The sequence below is a fragment of the Clupea harengus genome, chromosome 14, assembly GCF_900700415.2.
Source record: "Clupea harengus chromosome 14, Ch_v2.0.2, whole genome shotgun sequence".
In the NCBI taxonomy this organism is placed as follows: Eukaryota; Metazoa; Chordata; class Actinopteri; order Clupeiformes; family Clupeidae; genus Clupea; species Clupea harengus.
In genome coordinates, this window is record NC_045165.1 from 18,795,370 (window position 1) to 18,817,134 (window position 21,765).

General features: G+C 44.0%; 1 protein-coding gene across 2 annotated transcripts in view; it reads right to left on the minus strand.

Annotated features, from left to right (window-relative positions):
• adck1 (aarF domain containing kinase 1) overlaps positions 1-21,765 on the minus strand; it is a 123,477-nt gene that overhangs the window by 74,166 nt on the left and 27,546 nt on the right. For both annotated transcript variants that reach the window (XM_031580865.2, XM_012836690.3), the window contains exon 4: positions 8,926-9,129. In XM_031580865.2, the coding sequence (XP_031436725.1) occupies positions 8,926-9,129 (204 nt within the window). The remainder of the gene's footprint in view (positions 1-8,925; positions 9,130-21,765) is intronic.

Here is a 21,765-nt window from a genome sequence, read left to right on the forward strand (position 1 = left end):
CAAGGAGGCATACGGCCTCTACACTACTCTGAGCCGCGCCTGACATCTGTTGTTGGCTGGTCTGAAGTAACAGATCCAACCTCCCAGCATTACGCCCACGCACACACACACACACACAGATACACAAACACACATAAAAGCTCGCACTTTAAAACACATACAAGAAAAAATGTAACACACACTCAAATGCAAATGCAAAGATGCATGGACACAAAACACCCACACATAAACACACATACACCCCTACCCCTCACCCGTAGGCCCCCATAGGCTCCTGCTGGGTCTGTGTGTCTGCCCAGCGGAGGTCCTTCGAGCCTAGGGGCTGCGTGCCCATCCCTGGGCTATAGATTAATGGGGTCAGGGCACAAGTAATGAGAGCAGGGAAGGGGGCACATCGGAACGGAGTCGCCTCTTATTTCTTTCTCTTCTTCCCCCCCCCCCCCATCTTGCTCTCTCCACCAACGACTGCTCCTTTGCTTTCTCCAAACCATCCATCAGGGTGGCTGAGGCCGCAGAGAAATGCCACAGCGAAGCTTTATTAAAATTAGCCCCTAATGCCGGCACACCTTGGCTCCATCCATCTCCACCCAGCGAAAAACCGCTCTCACCAATTTACCTAATCTGCCGGTCGAAAACGACTCCAGGAACAAGGAGCAAAACTACGTCCTTCTCAAGGGCACTGCAGAGGGACGTCAAGCTGGAGCCTGACTTAAGTTTAAAGAACAATATAGGTGGTGAAAACAAGCAAAGTATTAAGAAAAGGGCCGGAAAAGTTTCTACTGGGATCTAAATATAGCTGTTGGTCACAGCAAACACATCGTGCTACTCTGGCTAAAAGCACTTGACTCATAGACGTCCTTGTGTTTCATTTCCACACCACACACAGCATCAGAGAGGGCAAAAATGTTAAATAAGAAAGAAATAAATACACAGAGGCGAGTGTTTGGGAGGGGTGGAGGCATGAGTGATTGGCTATGACACAAGCTTTGATGGGGATTGATGTGACTAAAAAGCAAAACAAAACAAAACAAAATCAGGCATTCGTAGCAGCCAAGGGGGGTAATGTCACTAAAAGCAGGCCCAGTTTATTATCAGCACTACCGGCAACACAATGAAAAGTGTTCCTGTTCCTCATTTTCATTACAAAATATCACCTCTAAAAAAGTTCCCATAGACTGACCAAAATATGAATTCACACAGCCAACAACCGAGGATGTATGTAACAACAAAGGCATTTCAGGTGCTATGGCCTGTTAAAACCCATACCATTACTTCCTGGAATAGAGTAAAAGTTGAAGACAAAAATTAAAAGACAACTTTACTTTTGTTACTTTTGTAGATGACCAATAAAAAATATATAATAATAATAATAATAATAATAATATTATTTACTGACAGATCAAGACTTGAGAGACCTCAAAATCAGAACTAGGCCAGATTTGGGCCAGATCCTGGATGGGTTAACCAGTATCTAGGTATTCACTGACAGCAGATGCTACATGAGGATGGGCCAGAGGAAATACATTTACCCGTTTCCTGTACGGGGGCTGTCCGCTGTCTCACAAAAGGTTAATACAGTCTGCCTATGTTAATAGACAACATCAACCGTGATTGGTTAAACGGAGTTCTCAAGGGAAGAGACTGCCCTCTGTAGTGTCCCCGTTCAACCAGTATGTGTGTGCGAACACGTTTGCGAGTGTGTCAGAGAGAGAGAAAGAGAATGAATGAGAGTGTGTGTGTATGTGTCAGTGTTGACTTGTGAGAGCCTGTGTTAGCATACGTGTAGTATATGCCTACAAACATGCAGTGGGCCTCTGTGATGCTGTGAGCGCAAGACCACTCATCTCCCATTTATCAGTAACTCTCCTCTCTGTGTGAAATGTCTGAAGACCTCACAATTAATTCTCATGCTGAAGCTCAAAACAAATACTAATATAATCTAATATAACATGAAGGATTATGCTCTTTTCATGTATAATGATTAGTGTATGATGCGTGCAAACTTAAATAGTTTTGGAAATGAAAATGGCTGAACTCATGCTAATGCATAGCCTTGAGAAGGTTATGGGACTCTCACATTCACCTCCTGTCAGTGTCAGTGCATTTACCTCACAGGAATGTAACCGTTCAGCGCATCATTCATCAAACAGATAAAACACACTCCCCCCTTCCTCCAAAGTAAACTAAAACCTTCCTTACGATCATCACTCTTTTGTGGAGGGCACATCTGCTCTGCATAATATTACGAGAATGATATTTCACAGGAATGGAGCTGAATGCAATGGCCCCTCCGGTCCATGCATCTAGCGAACGTGATAATTACCTTTGATAAATATTCACACATGCATGAGTCAACCGGCTCTGACGACTTTCCTTGCCCTGTCTTTGCTTTCACCCCAGCGAGGCACAGCACAGCCTGAGCTGGGTTCACTCTGAGGTTGGTCAGTGTGTGTGTGTGTGTCTGTGTGTATGCATGTGTTTGTGTATATGAATGTGTAAATGTGTGTGTGTGTGTGTGTGTGTGTGTGTGTGTGTGTATGTATATGTATATGTATATGTATGTGTATGTGTATGTGTATGTGTGTGTGTGTGTGTGTGTGTGTGTGTGTGTGTGTGTGTGTGTATGTGTGCGTATGCATGTGTGTGTGTATGCGTGTGTGTGTGGTGGTAGTGGTGGGGGGGGTACAGCACTCTCAAGGGGTTCCGGGACACAATGCTCAAGGCATCCAGCTAACAGCTGACCTTGAAGAAACACATCGCTCTTTGTTTGGTGAATGTTAACAACAAAGGAGTACTCGACTGAAGGTTAAAAGCACACGACTGCAAAGAGAGCGGGTGCGGATGACGCGTCATGTGATGGGATGCAGTATCATTTAAATCTGACTGAAAACAAACTGATTGAAGCAGGATACCGAAAACATCGATTAAAAAAATCATAAAAATCGACATTTTCCAACAGCAATGCAACTTTTTAGGGCAACATCCAATTTTTTTTTTTACAGAATCACAGAATAAAATAAAAACTTCACACAGTTGAAAGTCAACCGATCATCCCAACTGTGACAACTCCATCATGACTACTGTTCTTCGAAGGCATTCTAGGAGAGCGGGCATGCATAAAGTTTATGAAGGCCCCATTTAAAAGCCAACAGAACATCTGGATAAACTGCGAATGAACAAGCTCACGCATGTTCCACACTGTCGCCCAGGCAACGCTAATCTCTTTAGAAATGCTGAGTGATCCATGTTCAGAGTGAAATCTATAATCACCCGCACAAAACTCGCCGCTTTCCCGAGCATAAGAGGAGAAAACGGGGAATGGAGCGACTATCTGCCACTCTCTGCAAACGTGCTAAAAATACGCTAAAAAGACCGGTGAGGCCCAGACGTTTAAAAAGCATAACTTTGCCATCATGAAGGGAATGGGAAAAAGGAAAAGGGATGCCAAAGACAGGCAGCGTGCGCCGAGATCTAATTAGGGGAATATAGCCATACAAGTTCATTCAAACGTATATATATTAAAAAAAAAACACAAACTAATAATGACAAGAAACTGCGGCTATAGAGAGTCTGAGAGCTACATCTCGGAATTTAAGCTTTTGTGTGTCTAATTAAAGGCTACAGCTGACCATTTGAGGCCTGTCATTTGATTTGTCATCCTTGCTTGAGCTATTTTTAACATCAACATTTGTCTTTGTTTCTAGCTGAATAACTTGCATTTTTCGCTCCGTGTAGTACAACTCAACAACATTGTGGGATGTCGGCGGACAGGTTCATTAAGTGGAAGTGGTTTCCTGCGGATCTGTATTGCATAGCCTTCAGGTGGAAGCGGCTCACTGAAAAGCAAAAGATAGCAGAGAGCCAGGCTGAAAGAGCAGTGATGGCTGGAGTCTTTTAATTCTCCCTGCACCTCCGCGATATCATAATTCCTTATCTAAATGGATCCAGAGCCGTCGAGAACCACTTTGTTCTCCGTGCAGCTATGCCAAGCCTCATAAATAAATATGAACAGAGGTGGTGGTGGTGCTGTCCTGTAGATTACCTCAGTGAAGTAAGAAATGCTCACTTACGGCCCCTGGCAGTAGACGAGAGTTCCCACGTGTGTTTTTGGGATTGCCCCAATGTTGCCTGCGAATGAACCCTTCAGGATAGCCATAGGTAGGGAGAACAAAGGCACGCCGCAGTAGAGGGGTCAATAACAGCTAGCTGTAAGGCTCCTCAACATTGGTTTCATTTCCCATCTGTGCGTGTGTGAGAGAGAAGGTGTGAGAATGTGTGTGTGTGTGAGAGTTCGAGAGTGTGTGAGAATGTTTGTGTGTGTATCTGTGTGTGTGTGTGTGTGTGTGTGTGTGTGTGTGTGTGTGTGTTTGTGTGTCTGAGTGTGCTTCTGCATGTATTTGTGTGTAAGTCAGAGTATTTTTAATGTGATGGCAGAAGAGTTGAGAGAGGGAAAAAGAGACACAACACAGATAGATAGAGACATAAAGCGAGACAGACAAAGGAAGAGGATCATGAGCAGGCGTGGGGTGGGGTTGGGAGGGACAGGACTCTTATTGTGACACGCAGACAGACGGATTATTCTCCCTCCGCACTGAACCCAACCAGCCGTGTCGGGGCCATCTCCCGCTCTCATCGTAGCGAGCCGGGGATCAGCGCCTCAAAATGTCTCTCTGCCTCTCTCTCTCTCTCTCTCTCTCTCTCTCTCTCCACCACTGCGCTCTGCTCCAGAAAACAAATAAATAAAGAGACGAGCCAGCGGTTAAACATCGCAAACCCTGAAACCAGTCGCAACCGGGCTGAGATTACGTAATGGCTGCCTCCACTGCCATTTCCCTTCCCAGCTGTGTGTGTGTGAGAGGACATGAAAATGTTTGTGTGTGTGATACTGTTTGACAATGTGTCTGTGTGACTGTCTGTCTGTGTGCGCACGCGCGTGTGTGTGTGTGTGTGTGTGTGTGAGAGCGAGAGAGAGAAGGCGGCAGTGGTGAGCTCTATTAGGCCTAATAATTACAATGATAAAACTCCAGAGATGCGGTCACCTCAGAGAAGCCCAGGAGGCCGCCGAGTTCTCAAGGTCATTGCGGAGATGTCCCGCTCTTTAGCGGCTCCCTGCTCCAGCTGCTGATGAGGGGTTGCTGCTGTTGCTGCTGTTGGATTCTCTGTCATTTCAACAGTCAAGGTCAATCCGTCGGCCCATTACAGCATTGTGTGTCACCTTGACAACAAACAATGGGCAAAAAAAAGGGATTCCTTCAGCCAGCGGGTGGGTAATCCTTTACTCCAGTCTGTTTCAAACTGAGACAAAAGGCCAGAAAACCTCCAGCTATTCTCTTTTTGTAAAAAAAGATGTTGCCATTTATATTTTATAAGTCAGATATTTGCTTAGAGTGGTAGCTTCAAGTGTGTATAGTTACAAACTGCAGCATGAGTGAACCTTAAATCATGGCTATATTATTCATGTTAGGCCAGTAGAAGAAACATGTCCCTCTAGGCCAACGACCCGAGCAAGATACTTACATCATCAAGGCCATGGGGACGATTCCTAGGGAGCACGCACACCAATGAGGCAAATGTATACCTTACCTGTAACCAGGTATCGGAAGGTGTTTGACATTGGGGGGACCTAACAGGAGGAGGGTGTTTTGATAAGATAATATGTAGGCTACAATTGCATGTTTGCAACATGTTTGTGAGTGAAACAAAATGATTCTAATTAGAAAAGTTTGTCAAATTGTCCTGCTCAGGAACCAGTGTGAAAAGAAGCTCCGGTTTTGTCTGATATCGTATCACAAGATGTTGACTTGCAACCCTGTGAAAGCAGATATCGTGTAGCCTAGGTGTTACGGTTGAGCCTAGAATTATTATTTAAAAATGTTTGCAGCAGTAGGAAAAAATTATTTTGGGTTCCAGGGGTGTCACCCAGGAGAATTTTTTTTAGCATTACAGTGTTTGAACTGTTCGCACTTGTCAAGCATTTTGGAATAAAAAAGATCACAGAAATCCATGGTTTTACAACAACGTCATGTTGAAGTCATATTTCTTGCATTACCAATACTCAAGTAAGTTAGCCTAGGCTGATAGCATAAAACCATGCATTTTGGTTTGAAAAGTGCTGGGAACATACATGGGATTTGACATCATCCTAGTGTCACTATGACGAGGACCTTAGCCTGACCACAAATGCAACAAATTTGTGAGCCTACTGGGATTGTGTAGTACTTCAAAAGTAAAACGTTAAAATATGCTAAAAACAGGTGGGATATCTGTAAATTAGCGGCCAGCGGATACAGAACTCTGCAGTGAGAAACCTCATTCCCTGAAACTATGAGAGACGTGCTAGCAACAAATGATAATTTTTAGCACAGCAACACTTTCTTTTATTTAGACTTGGCAAACCGAACCAAAATGACAATGGTAGCAATACTGATGTGATAACATCCAATGGAGGTCATCAAAGAATAGCTACATTGCAACACTAGCTTTTTCTTCCATCACTATCCCTTCACTCTGCAGCGCTTTTAACAGTCTGTTCCCACTATTTGACTGGTAAGATGCAATCAGATTTTGTGACTCACAAATCTCAATAAAATATGAAATTAGATATTCTTCATGCGTAGAGCAAGAGCGCCACTCTCCAAACAGAACGATTACTTCATCCTCTACTCTCAGAGCCGTCAAACCTCAAAGCACACAGCCCGCTGACAAGCCACATTCCCCCATCACCCATGATTACCGGCGGAAAAAAAGTGTGTGAAATGAAGGAGACAAGGGGGACCAGGGTGGCCTATGTCTCTACTGCTCTATCTAATTACCCTACCCTACCCTACCCTACCCCAGCCCCCCAAAAAACCCTCCTTCTGACCCCCCCTCCCCCTTCAACAATCCCACAATTACAACAGCCCGACCTCCTCTCTCGCCGTTGGCTTCCCCGCTGTTTGTGAACTGTGTAGAAGTGAAGGTCTTCCCTCTCTGGAGGGCAAAAGTGTGTGTGGAGCGATGATGTGAGGCAACAGTGCATGAAGAGAACAGTCCGTAAGATGTCTTTTTCAATCTTCGGTCGATTGTTATTCCAGGCTCCTTTGAAACCCATTAGACGTGTTGAGGATGCCACAGACATTCGACTTTTGAGAGGAGAAAAGGAGATATGGGACTGTGAAGGTGGTGACTGTAAACTTCTCTGTGATAAAAGAACATCAATCATTGAATTGTAGGGCGATTTACCTCTATCCACCTTGTCTTTGCCCCTGAAATAATCACATCTACACAGGTATGTAAACACACAAATCCTCCATGTTTTTATGGATGTAGACCTTTTGCTGGTGTAACTATCGACAGTGCAACCGGTGCAAGCGCATCAGGGCCCAGAGCTAGTCAGGGGCCCAGAGGTTGTCTGGGGCCCATGTAGGAAGGCCATTTTCTGCTGCTTTACTATTGTAGGTCGGCTCTATCGCACAGTGACCCTTTCAAGCAGTCTTCAAAGTAACAATTCCAACCATCCCTGAAGTTACTTGTAATTGTGATAGCTATATTAACACACACCACCTACCCACCTTGTGTATAGCACTTACGGTTTCGAATCATAGCCTATTTTTATGTATTTTTACTTGCCCTTATTAAAATGTTCCAAAACTGCATGTTTTATTAAAAATAATTATTTCTACCCACCACTTATTTAATTTGGTTGCTTTACGAAGTTATGAAGGAAGAGAGCTTGCTGGGAAATGCTAATTTGTTTGTCCAGTGACCTTGCTCCCTGTCCTTTATGATAAATTGTGTGGAAGTCGTGACCTCATTTTTTCTTAACAGTTCAGCCTTCTAGCAAGAGGCAAGTGTTCTTTGGCAAACGGACGATAAGTGGGCAGTATAAAGAATGTTCAGCGAGTCCAAACTAAAAAGTGGTGCTCAGAAGAAGAAGGGAAAAAAAAGAGAACGGGATGAGTGTGCTGCTAAGCTCAAAGTGATAAAGTCTTATTTAAGGAGCAGCATGGGACAAGACAGACTCAGTGGACTGCCAAGACTCTCAGTAGAGAACAGCAGAGCCAGTGATTTGGACTTGAGCAGTGTTGTTAATGACTTTGCTAAGCACAGGGCCCACAGGATGAACTTCTAACAGGCGAGTAGAGGTTTCTCTTTGTTAGGGAGTGGGATGAGGGATTTAAATCTATAGTAAAGTAATTATCGCCGGTCATATTTTGGAAAATGTGCACCTACTGTAATCTGTGTGTGATGACATTTGGCTGCAGTGCCATTGAGGATGAAATGATGAATGATGAAATCTATAAATGCAAGTTATTATGTGATCAGGTGCAGTCATCCATTCATTCATATGCGATGCTGTGTTTTTCTTGACGGCGTGTGTTATGTGCTATATGCCTATTGACATACTGTGTTACCTACCTTTGTGTTGATTTGTTAGTGTAGGCTGCCTAAAGCTATTTCAGATGTTTGATAGTTGGGGAAATTAGGCTGTGGTGGTTTGAGTCCAGGGCAGGCTGTTAGATTAGCGTGGATACATTTGGTGTTTCAGCCAGCCTTTGATCAGCACCACCAACAGCAGCCACTGGTTTGCAGGATGGGAGTCGCATGGTGAGCCTCTCCATGACATACCAGTTGTCTGCTTTGCACAATTTGCCAGGAAAGGTTGTGTGTGTGCACGTGTGTGCGCAAAAGCACTTGTGGTTGTGGTTGGGGTTCAAGAAAAAATATTTGCGTCGGGGCCAATCACATTTATGTTACTCTATTGACAACTTTATAGTATACCTTAGTTTTGAGTCATGTTTTAAATTTGATGTTGAACATGCTTTGTACTGAACGTCTACTGCTGCTGCTGAAGCATATGCCTTCTACCTCTGGTTTAATGACTTGAGTGAACACACACTCACACATACTCACATATGCACACACACACACCTCACACACACTGACCTCTTTCCCCAAGTCCTCGCGGATGACTTGCTGGATCTCGTCCATGGTGCTCTGGGGTGCACGGCTGTGCAGCACCTTCAGGGTGCTGGTGTACTCCTGGGGCAGCAGGTAATCCAGGGCGCCCAGATGCTGCCCTACCTTGATGAAGGTGCCTCTGTTTGCACAGCACAAGTCCCGCAGCCTCTCCGCAGAGCGCCGGTGCACCTACAAGACCAAAGGGCACCACACAATCATTATACAAATCTCTGCCTCTCCAAAGCAATCACGTATTGATTACACCAGAGGACGACAATTCTGTTAAGGCCGAACTACATCCTGGTAGATTGATCACTAGATGATCACATATTGATCTGGACTTCTTTAACACTGTGTGTTCAGGTTTCAATTAGCTCAGCCCTGTCTGATAAATGTAAAATAAGCTCAATTCCACCCATATCATCAGAGTGTGCTCTGCTCTGTACCAGCTTCTTCTTTAGTGGTGGCAAGGTTGCAAGACTCACACAATATTAGCGAAAGTGCCCTCTAGTGTCATTTTAATGGTACTGCCGTGTCATGCAATAAGACAATCCAGTACTAATGACAACTTCCCAAAGGATCTGGAAAGTGTAATGATACCAGTGCTAAGCAGATACAACTAAAAAGCATATTATTTTTCTAAAATGCATCTGGGAAAACATTTGCAACTGCCAAGGTAAGGCAAACTCAAAAAAACAGAAAAAGATAAAACCTCATCTGTCTTGAACGATCATTAAACAGCATGTCAGTTTGAGATGGCGGCCTTGGTGATTTGCGGTCCCCTGAGCCAGCTGGTACAGTTAATAATGTTCACCGCGGGGGGTTCCCATTGGGACCCTCAGAAATAAACCACCATGAAATGAGTCTCTTTTAGCCCCACAACCCTGACAAAAGGCTGGGCTTTAGTGTGGAGGAAGGGTACTCCCTGTGAGGGCGAAGATGAGTGTGCGCAGGGGAGGGGGGAGACTGATTTTAAATTACTCCTATTACAGCACACACAATAAACACACAGGCAATGCAGCCAGGCTAATTGTCTGGAGTATTCCTCTTTTTTTTGTTTCTTTCTCTCCAGAGAATTCATAACTCACTTGACTCTGTGTATTGAATATAAGTGTGTTTCTGACTGGGTTGAAGAGGAGAGAGAGAAAGGGGGAAAAAAGAGAGAGAGATAGAGATACAGAGAGAGAAAGAAAGAAAGAAAGAAAGAAAGAAAGAGAGAGAGAGAGAGAGAAAGTGAGAGAAAGAGAGAGCAAACACACATCCATCAGTCAGGACTTAGCGCTAATCCTGCTATGCAGTGGGTGGGAGATTTGAAGGTTGTCCTGTGGGCATTTTGCAGAGCTACATGAGGGGGAACACAGAGTGGCCAAGGATGGCTCACTTCACTCTCACATAAACCTTCAGCCAACCGTCTCAGCCAACGGCAGGCCATGGCACCCGAGATTATTATAAACATGTTATCGAAATACGTCTCACTTTCTGAAAAGCCAAATATATGTTGTTGTTTTTCTTTTTTGCAAGGCCTTGTTCTGTTGTTGTTGTTGTTGTATCTATCACTCGTACTCAACCAGCAGCATACACATGCTTTGATAGTGAGAAAGAGGGATGAGGAGGAAGAGGGAGCTAATGAGAGAGGAGGGAGAGGGTAACAGTGCCGATGATTGCTGCCCGTATACAAAGAGAGAGTCTCATTGGCTTCTGCTATGCTATGGAGTGCCTGCATCGGTCAGAAAGACGGAGGAGAGCAGAAAGGGAGAAGAGGAGAGTGGAGAAGGAGGAGTGTTTCTTCTCTTCTTCTTCTTCTTCCTCCTCCATCTCCCTCTTCACTGGTTAATTCCCCGTGGAGAGGAATCTGTGCCACCTGCCATCTCCCGGCGTTGGCACTCACAGCCACATGTGACTGGCAGGCAGACAGACTCACTCTCTCTCTCTCTCTCTCTCTGTCTGTCTGTCTTTCCCACTTCCTCTCCCTCTCCTTCTTTCTGCCTCTTCCTCCTCCCTGCTTGCCATAACATCTCTCTCTCTGTCTGTCTGTCTGCCTCTCCCTCTCATTTCCCTGCTCTTGTTCCACAGTGCCTACCGGTGCAGTAGCACCTCTGGTCCAGCAGGGTGGCTAGCGGCAGCCTGGGGCACGTGCCTGTGCGCCGCCACGTTGACTTTTACAGGGCGTGACGGCAAAGCCGCCCTGAGATTGGCCGGCCGACGACAGGCACCGAGGCAACAGCCCACTCTCTTAAGCATGAAAGCACCCAATCGCGAGCTTTCCAGAGAAAAGCCTATTAGCACTTCCTGGACGTGATCTTTTGTGTGTGTGTGTGTGTGTGTGTGTGTGTGTGTGTGTGTGTGTGTGTGTGTGTGTGTGTGTGTGTTTTTTCCTCTCCACGCAGTGTTTGCTTGCCTGAGAGCAATCCCTGTCCTTCTTTTCTCTATGCTAATCATCAAAGAGGTACAAAGGGAAAATGTCGGCAAAAAAGGCACCGACTGCTCAAGAGAAAAGAGAATTCCAGGGTAGAGTAACGCTCAACATGAGAGCCATCATAGCGCAACAACCATTTTCATAGACAGTGTAAGAAATAGGTAACTGCAGCTTACATGAGTTCATAAAAAAAAAAAAACAGTATAAAGGGGAAAACAATAAAATAAATAAAATAAAAAGGAAAATTGAAAGAAAGGAAAATTGTTGTTGGCGTGTTATGTGAGCAGATAAAAACACAGGCATTATGCCCTCACACAGGCCAACAGGAGGGGCTAAGCCCAAGGGCTGTGTGAGGGAATGGGGCAGAATTTCTTTTTTTTTTTTGGGTCAAAAAATTATATCTCCTCCCAGCCTATTCTGTACGTTACAGGAATCATTCCACCTCGGACAATGTCACTGTAATCCCCACCACCGAGTTCATTATTCAGCCACTGCTTAAAGCCCCTTATCTGTGTATGTAAACACGGAGAGGAAACTGTGAGAAATAAAGTTGTGGGGCCTGGAAAAGACAGAGGCCCAGAGGAGAAGATTTATGAGGCAAAAACAAAATGTGTGGACTTGTGCATCCATACATACACACAGTAAATATCGTGTACGAGCAAGAGAGAGAGGGACATAGATATACATAGACAGACTTATAGCTAGGATAGATATGTCATGTTCCTCATACTAGACTTAGTGGGATTCTTGTGTCTCTGATACAAAAGGCAATTACCTGTCACTGAAGAGGGATGCTAGCTTTTGAAAAACACGAAGCGCGGCTCACTCCTCCATCACCTTCACTACCAAAAACTATAAAATATACAAGGGAATTTCTCCCGCTCTCTGTCTGTATTTCTAATGTTGCATCACAGCTTGTTCGGCTGCATTGTTCCCTGGGTAGTAGTAGTAGTACTAGCTCTCTCCCTCTTATGTCCACAGTCATCCTCCCTTTTGCTACAATGGTGAGGCAATTAGAGGCCACCTCAGCCTCCTCTCTTTCCAAGCCCCCCCGCCCTCAAATACTCCTCCTTTCCTCTCCACTCCTCCTCTCCAGCACTCTTTCCACTTTCATCCTCTGGCACAGCCACACAAAGCCATGCCTCTGACAGCCCTCATAATTGCCCCAGACATTAATGACATATTTCGGCAGCAGGCACAAGCCATTAGATGGCCTTTGAAAAATGCTTTGTAGGGCCATCATCTGGGTGTATTACTGCCAGAGGACTAATGGGAAGCCCCAAAGGTTAGGCGAAAGCCATCCCTTCTCCCCCTGCACAATGCACAGGACAATTTGGACAAACAGTAATGATGGTGCTATGGCGTTTTAGGAAAGAAAAACATTGTACACTGGACATCAGCACTGCAGCGATGAAACACATCTTAGATCTTTGGGGCGTCTGTGAAGAACTCAAAGCGCACACTGACACAAGAAGATATTATTAGTACAGATTTTGGTAAGGAAAACCCTGATTGTTGAACAAAGGTATGGCGCGTAAGAAGTTTTGTGTTCGTTTCACGAATAAATCAAAATGTCTGTCCAGGAATTTCACTGTTGAGAGTACGTTTAATTAAAAACAGAATATTCCAACACATTTCAAATGTACTCTGACTGAGGTCAGTCAAATTCAGTAATTAACCGACCAAACATGCAGAACCAGCTATTCACAGTAGACACTAAAAATAGATCTCTTTTCCCAGATATGCTGTCTGATTACAGTTAATATGTGAATTATGTGAATAAGTTCAAGGGAGAAGAAAAAAAGGGTCTGACTTGGTGGCCATTTGGCTCACAGCATTTTTTAGAATCATTAAAGAACATTTTTCTTAATCATAAGGTCGCCACATGGGAATGAATTTCTATAAAAGTCGTACTGTCGCATTGCAGTACTGAAGGTCAGAGGTGGTTAAACACAACAGAACGTCACCATTCCAGTTCTCACAGAACTAAAGGAGAAAGTGGAGATACACTCTTAGGCAACAGGGTTCTCTTATTTACCCCCAATTAAACAGTCTACTTAGAACCCTTACAGGCTCTTAATGGAATGTTGCTGAACCATAGACAAAGGGTCAGGATGGAGTACATCACAGGGGAACTATCAGTGTAACTTTCAAAGTTTCTCTTTTTTATCACTGAAACTTTTTTTTATCACTTTCAAATAATTTGCATGTTGTGAAATATTTTCTTACACAGCGGCAAACCATGAGCAGACCACAATGAAGCAGAGGGGCATCATTATCACTGAATACAACTTTTTGATATCACACTCAGTCTAAAAAAAATTACACTTTTTACACTTGCCTTTTCCTGCCCCTATGAAGACGGTTATGCCACAGAGGTTAAGGGAGATTAATTTACATATTGGTAGATAAAAATGTACGGCCAAATTTCTTTCTGAACAGTTTAAAGAATAACAGAGCATTTCTTTATGACATTCAGCTGCTTGTCTTCTACAATGTATTCAGTTTTAAAATATTGCTTTAGTTAGCACTAAGTTTTATTTTCAGAGATGAAACAGCATGTGTTATTTTACCACAAGAAGGCATGGCAGTGACACAGAGCAGATTCAGTTGTGCTCCCTCTGTTACAGTCATTTCCAGAAACTTAAGCCTCAAAAGCAGAACCTCCACTCTTCCCGACTTCATTTCATTGTATTTCAACCCTTTTTCCAGTGTGGCCTGGTGCAGTCTGGGTCCACTGTAACGTGACCGACTGTTACCATGATTGTTTAATCGACCTTTTTCTGCTCGCGCCGAGGTGAAGAGGCAGGCCTGAAGGTGCGGTGGTTAATCAATGAGCCCTAATGCAACCTCTCCATAAACGTGACTGCATTCATATTAATGCCTTATCGATTAGGAAACCTTGCTATTACACCTCAGAGACTTGGGAGCGCTTACTGAACACACTTATTTTAAACCGCTGCGTTACACATGAGGGTCTTATAGGCGAGCGAGCAGCCAGCTAAATAATACAGAGATTTAAAAAAAAAAAAAAAAAAATCAGCTATTTACTGCACTTGGTGTGTGTTAGTCCCGCTTCTGTTTTTTATTCTTTCGTCAGTACAAGTTCATGTATTTATATGCAGGCTTAGGAAACACATTTATCAACAAAGATTAAACATTTTTACATTTACTTTAAAACCCATCTACTTCAGTAGGCAATCACATATACAGTCCTGCATACAATCAGAACGGAGCAGTTTAGCAAGTTCTGTAATGGGACCTATGTCTTGACACAACAATAATTGTTCTTTGCATTTCAGGGCTGTTATTGCTTTACACCAAAACTTCACGAAGAACCCCTTGGAGTGAGCAATTTAGCGGCCATCCAATCTCACAAAAATATTCTGCAGTCAATAAACGCACAGCAGACCTTTTTAAAAGCCTCTATTATTTATTTAGTTTTTTTCCCACCTCTCTCTCCTGCTACCTCCCATCTCAGTTTGAAATTGTATAGGCAGATGGAGGGCCTTGGGGTCTGTTTGGGCAACTCCTAGCGGTGACGAGAAATTAACATAAAGTAATGAGTTAGCCGAGTGGAACAGCGACGCACTTCGCCCCATAGCGTTGATCCCATCTTTCCATGCGGAATGAACACATCTCTGTGATGGCAAAGACTACCTTTCTTTTCCTTTTTCCTTTCTTTTCACAGAGATCACAGGTATTTGCTTTCAAAACAATTTGTTTCCATAAAAGCGTCAATGGTGTGCGATTCATAGAAACATCTTTTTCACATTTTTGGAAAAGAGAAGACGTTTTTTTGTTCCCCACAGGCTTTCGGTGACGTTCTCTGTGAAACAGAAAGAGACACCATGCTCAATGTCACTGTAAGTAGCTTACCTTACTCATCAGACTCACTTTGGATATGTTACAACATAAAGCTTATACTGTATATTATGAAGCCAAAAGCCTATTCTAGGAGGTTTTTTTCCCTGAAGCCAGTGGCTACCCCTTATTAGTGCAAACTCAGCATCTCTAGCCTCATACCCCACTCTCTGCTCGTAAGGCCAACTGCTGTTATTAAAACTCATTACTAAGACGTGTGCATTTCATTATGTGTAGCAGCACTAGGAAATGCCTGTGTAATATCCTTTAAAAAAAAAAAAAAAAACCTTCTGTAGTACAATACTTACAAGCCACAAGTCAGCAGCTTGTCAACACAGGCAAGGTGCTACTAGACCAAGTATGCTAATACCGCCCCATGTGTCAACACCAGTGGAACACTTCATTTTTTTCCCCTCCTGCATCAGTGTGTAGCACTACACAACAAGCACCTGTCCTTTTCGCTTCACTCACACACACACACACACACACACACACACACAGCCCTGTTTGCACAGTCATAAAGTTCAGCTTCCTGTTTGCCAAGGCAGCCAGATGAAAGAGTCGATTAGATTAAAAGGATAAGGGGAGGTCAAAAGGCTCCATTTAAAAGGCATGTCGCGCAGCTTGGAGTGCTTGTGGAGGATCTAATTGAGTGGGGCTAAAGCCCTGACATGCTTGTGTGGCTGGTGTCTTAGGATTATTACCAGCGCCAGCCCGTTTGTCATACAGAGACACAGGTGGCAGCTTGTGTGGGTAAGCCTTTGGGCGTCAAGTCTCAGTGACTGGGGAATTTGGACAGCACAGCTATTTGACTGTGTAATTGTCCTAATCTTGCCTAAATCTGTGTCGGATCAGAGCTGAAAACCAGGATCCATTTCACATGTAACTGCTAGGCATTCATGGGATTTGCTTTGAACACAATTTACAGGTAAGAAAAGGGTGAAAACAGCCTTAATTCTGTAGAGAAAAGACTGTAAGTTATTTTGGTTACTTTCATTTTAGCAATTTCGTGCAATCGTAAGACTTGCATGCAGCATCTGAATTACTAGAAAAAACAATGGATTCTCTTTTGATCCTGAATAGTCTTGACGTTTGACATATGACAAGAGACATATCTTTTGGCCTTTGGTGCGTCTGACTCCGTGCCTGAGTCATAACACCACTGAGACAATTAGCCTCACGTTTACTCATCACAGACACCAGCTGAGTGACAGTCACGATGCAGACAGAAAAAACACACATCTCTGATACACACACTATGCTTGGGTTTTACCGGCCAGAAGTTAGGGTTTGAGGGTGTAATACAACCTGTGATATAGAAACTTATGCTGGGCCTGCCAGGGTAAGGTTTGCACGCATCTGTTCATGCCTGTGTGTGTGTGTGTGTGTGTGTGTGTGGTGTGTGTGTGTGTGTTTATAAATAACGTCACATGTGAATATGTGTGTCCCTGAGACATCTAAGATAAATACTGGGACTTTCAGGGGTACGGATTGTATGAGTGTGTGAGCATGAGTGTGTGCACCTGTGTGTGTGTGTGTGTGTGTGTGTGTGTGTATGTGAGAATGCATGGTCCTTTGAAAATCAACAGCGCTCCAAATTCAAAGTGGGCAGGCTGATAAAGGTGCTCAAGGTGTGGCCATTAATTACAGGCAATTTCAGATCAACTTCCCCCTTATGGAGAGATACTACAGACAAGGCACTCTGCTAAAGGTTGTGCTGCTGGGGTCAGGCCAGAGGTGGAGTGAGGATGGGCAGGAGGAGCTGCCAATAGGCCTCACGACACGTCACGCCACACCACAGCATGACGCAGCACACAGAGTTTCTGTCATCTGAAGTCCTGCTTGCCCCCCCCCCCCCCCCCATTTCCGGCCAACGCCCAATCAATAGACTTCCTGTCAGGTTGCAAGCACTGGGTGAACGGGGGGTTGTGGGGGACGGGGGACGGGGGGCTTTGAGATTAGCTGAAATTAAATGCCCCTCGCCGCATCCTCTGATGAGATGACAGGGTAGAGTGGGCCGCGTGAGCGCGATGGGACACAGAGGTCGCAGCAGCAGCTGTATGCTAAAGCGGACATTAGCATACTGTGATTTAATAAGTGATTTTAAGAGTGACAGGGGATGCTCGTATTTCTCTCTCTTTCTCACAGTGCTAGCCGATCCACTTCACGTTCATTTAAGCCCCCCATGTTATGCCTGTCAGAGAACCTTCATGGTCATTAATATAATGATCGTGTTACAAGATCTCAGATAGGAACATGATGTCAAGATCATGGTAATATATAGCTGGAGATATACATTTTCAATTGGCACATGGCTGTGACATTCACATCCTAAAAGCAAGTTTTCCTAAAAATGACAACACAGCGGTAGACAAGGTCATATGTTTAGTCAACTGCAGTCAATTTTACAGTATTACTGTACTTAAAATATTCACCATGAAATAAGAGAGGAGAATCCATGAAACAAAAAGACATCTGGTATTCAAATGTTCTGCATAATCGTTAAACTCTAAACATCCCTGTTTCTGACCACAAAAAGGAAATAAATAGGGATGTTAACACTCTAAATCCATTGTGAAACCTGCAGGATGTCAACTCTCCAATCAGGACAGCCAAAAAAACAAAAACAAAAAAGACAGAAAAAGACCTTGCTGCTATCTGCGGGATCCATTGGGCCATGGCCGTGTCTCAGGGAAGGGCATTGGCAGGAAGAGGCTGTTCCCTTCTTCCAGTCAATGAGATGGCTATCTGCTAAAAGTCATTTTGTCTTTTGTGAGGGTCCACCGGCCAAAGCCTGATCTCGCCGCGCCGGTCATCCCACCATCAGCCATATAATTAATTGGGCCCGCCGAACCACACAGCCTTCAAAGCCAATTAAGTGCAGATGGCAAATTGTTTCAAGGAAGCCTCATCCTTCCTCAGATGCTATGGGCGAGTAGCAGCCAAGTACAACTGACTGAATAGACATCAGGACCACGGGCAGCGAAAGGTGTGAAGCTAAAAGCTACATTTCAATTGGGTCGTTCCATGCCAAAACACCTACAGGGGCATTTTATTTCTTGTATAATTGTAGACCTTCACCACAGCTGCTTTTGAGATCTGTTGCATAGAATATGCAGAATAAACAGACACCCTACCCATCAAACCAGCATTCCATTGAGTCCTTTGGCAAACCGCAACTTACTACAGAGCTAAAATTTGTTGTTACAAAATAGTAGAACAGTTTTCACCTGAAATTCATAAAATACGACAATCTTTCAATACCAATATTTATTGTCAGTTAGTCCATGAAAACGTTCACTTCACTTCCCTTCACATGCTAGGAAGTGACAGCGCTCTCCAGATGTCAAAAGCCTTCTTGCCGTTCTCTGACACTCACTCGACAGTGACATGTAATTTACCAGTGGCCACCATCATCTGCCTATTATTACCTGTGCCTCACCTTTTCAAATAGAGCGGGGATATAAACTTAACCGGGGAAATACGTGCAGAGATGTGTCAGGAGAAGGAGGCAGGGAAGGGCAAACATCAAGGATAAACCCCTAATAGAATGCTTATCTACTTCTCACCTGAAATGATATAGTAACTATAGTAACAAAGGGAGGAGTACGTTCTGAGAAATACAGATAATACTGATAAAGATTTCCACGGGTCTACACACATAGGAACAGAAAACTTCCCATTGATAACCAGCCAACTACCAACACTTCATATCAACATCTGTTTAGCCAACCCCAGTTTAAGTACTGGATAAGCAAGTAAACTGGGTAGAAGTGAACTGCATTGAGGACTATATAATAAGGCTACGAGAGTCACGGTTTGGTATGAAGGCTTCTGCAAAATACGGTAATGAAGTACTCAACACAAGAACGATCAAGGGCCTGCGATCTTGCAGAGAGACAGCACAGTACACAACTGGCTCCTTTGGTTATCCCTCTAAATATTCGTTTTAAGTAATTAACCACAAAAAAATAAATGATAAACTGTTATTTCATTAATATCAAAGATAATAAAATAAACAGCGCCCTGATGATAAAGGGGGCCGCTCCTGCTCCACGTCATGGGTGCAGTACAGAAGCGCTCTGTCTGCTGTGCTGTTGTCTGAGAGCTCTGTAATGGGATTGGGAGAAGGCTCCAGCCATGTCCTCATCATGGCAGATTAGCTCCAGCACTCCCTCGCAGCCTCTTTGGTCTTCCTTAATGGATGGAGAGGTAAGTTAAAAGGCTCCGCTGCTGGCCCAATAACTGCAGTGTGTTCTTGTAATAACCAGTCTTCTCCCCTCAGAAAGAGGAGAGAGAGCGCAGAGATACAACGCAGACGGATACGTGCACAATACGCATGTTGTGCATGTGGCAGGCATCGAATGAGAGTAAACAGACTTTCTGTAGTCATGTCTTGGGTGCTGAAAAGAAACGAGTTCACAGATTTCTGAAATCTGTTTTTTTTTTTTTTTTTATGTGACAGAGCAACGATGTTTGCTCCTAGCACTAAGAAGGGGGGAGGCATGAATATATTACTGAATGTCAAAAGTGAAAAACAAAAGGGAAGGGAAGAAGAGACAGTGGAAGAGAGAGAAAAAAAAACTGTAGCAATTTAGCTCTCAGCCATAGCTAATTTCATGCTCTGCATTTTATTGTCATGCATCAGTAATTCCCAGCCCCGTTCAGCGCTCGCTCGAGCTGCACGCAGAATCTGCTCTGCGTCGTAATCCTGCTCTCAAGCTTCCAACACCAGCAGCCCCAGCAACACCAGCTGTAGACAGGAGACCAGCACAGCCCTCTAACACACACACCAACACCACTTTTAATGTGGCAGGAAAAGACACACCACACCACCACAGCCCTCTGCCACACACACCACACCACCCCCGGCCTCTGCCACACACACCCCACTTTCACTGTTTCACAGGGGCCCAATTTGTGGCCCATTGTGATTGGCCCAAATTTCATTGGCAGAGGACAAAGTATGTCACAGGGCAATCACGTTTGTGTTAATAATCCCTCTGTGTATTTGAGGCTGATACATTTCCCCACCCTTCTCCAAATCTCTCTCTCTCTCCCCTCCCTTCTCAACCCCTCTTTCTCTGTATCTTTCTCTCCATCCCTCCCTTTCATATGAACTGGTATAAATGTCATCAGGGCATTATTATTATGATCATCATGAATTACAATCAGCTCAGATAAACATCCCTAGGTGCTCCTTCTCTGCCCTTTGGTTACCTGTGGCAGCAGAGGACGAGCCTGCCTGCCTGCCTGCCTGCCTGCCTGTCTGCCTGCCTGCCTGCCTGCCTGCCTGTCTGCCTGCCTGCCTGCCTGCCTGCCTGTCTGCCTGCCTGCCTGTCTGTCTGTCTGTCTGTCTGTCTGTCTGTCTGTCTGTCTGTCTGTCTGTCTGTCTGTCTGTCTGTCTGTCTGTCTGTCTGTCTGAAACTCTGTGTCTGTCTCCCATGCTGTCTGCCCCCGAACCCCACCCCTAACCACATCCCACATCACATCACTGCCGCAGAGGCTCTTAAGTATTCAGAAGCGTTCCCTGATGTTGAACCTGTCACCATTATGCAAAATGCTATTAATGAGGAAATAATGGTGCCATCACTCACAATTTACAATCTCAAGATGTGACTCATTTTAACCAACAATCTGGGTCACTCTAGTTTACACCCAGGACTTCACTGGGACAAGTTTTCTGTTATATGGGAAATATAAATTACTATAAATGTAATACTATTAAACACTTATAAATGTACTACTGTTCGCATTAATATTCTGTATTATTGTTTTTTATTGCTTCTCTTTATCTCACTGTTGCTTGGGTTGGTATCAACCTCGTTTGTAAGTCACTTTGGATGAAAGCATCTGCCAAATGAACCAAAGCAAATATATTCTGTACTGAATTTCGGAAGGAGGACATCTTTGTTTTTTCTTTCTTCTCTGGAGATATAACTGAGAAGTGCCTGATGAAGTGCTTGAGTTTGCAGTCCCATCATACTGGACTATGTATTCAGTGTCTGTACATTTGTAATTGCTTCTAATTTTGCCCTGCTAAACAATAAGGTGTGTTTTTGTGGTTGATATTCAGCAGTTAAACAAAATAACATAGACATGCACTCAAGAAAGAGATATTTTGTTTTAATTTAGCTTGATTTACGTGGTTTTTACTATATTTTTCTCATTACAGATGTACTCCCAAAACATTAAATTTACTTCCACAATTTTAACGCTAATGGAAAGGGGGGGGGGGGGGGGAACAGTAGAGTGCGAAAAGTAAAAAATTAAAAAAATTAAAAATCCCTCATAAAAAAAATAATGTTAAGTCTTGAAATGCAAAGACACAAAAGGGGTTGGTTTCCTCATTTTACCTGAGCTGCACTAGACAAATACACCATTATGTTTATACGTGTGCCATCAATTACTGTGCTGGTCAATTTGCATCATCACGAGGGCCCATTCACTCAAGCCCATTCAAACACAAAGGCTCTCAACTCAACCACCAAATAATGCAGCAATCTGTCAGCAAGGCGTCCAGCATGTGTGGACCACCCGGCCAT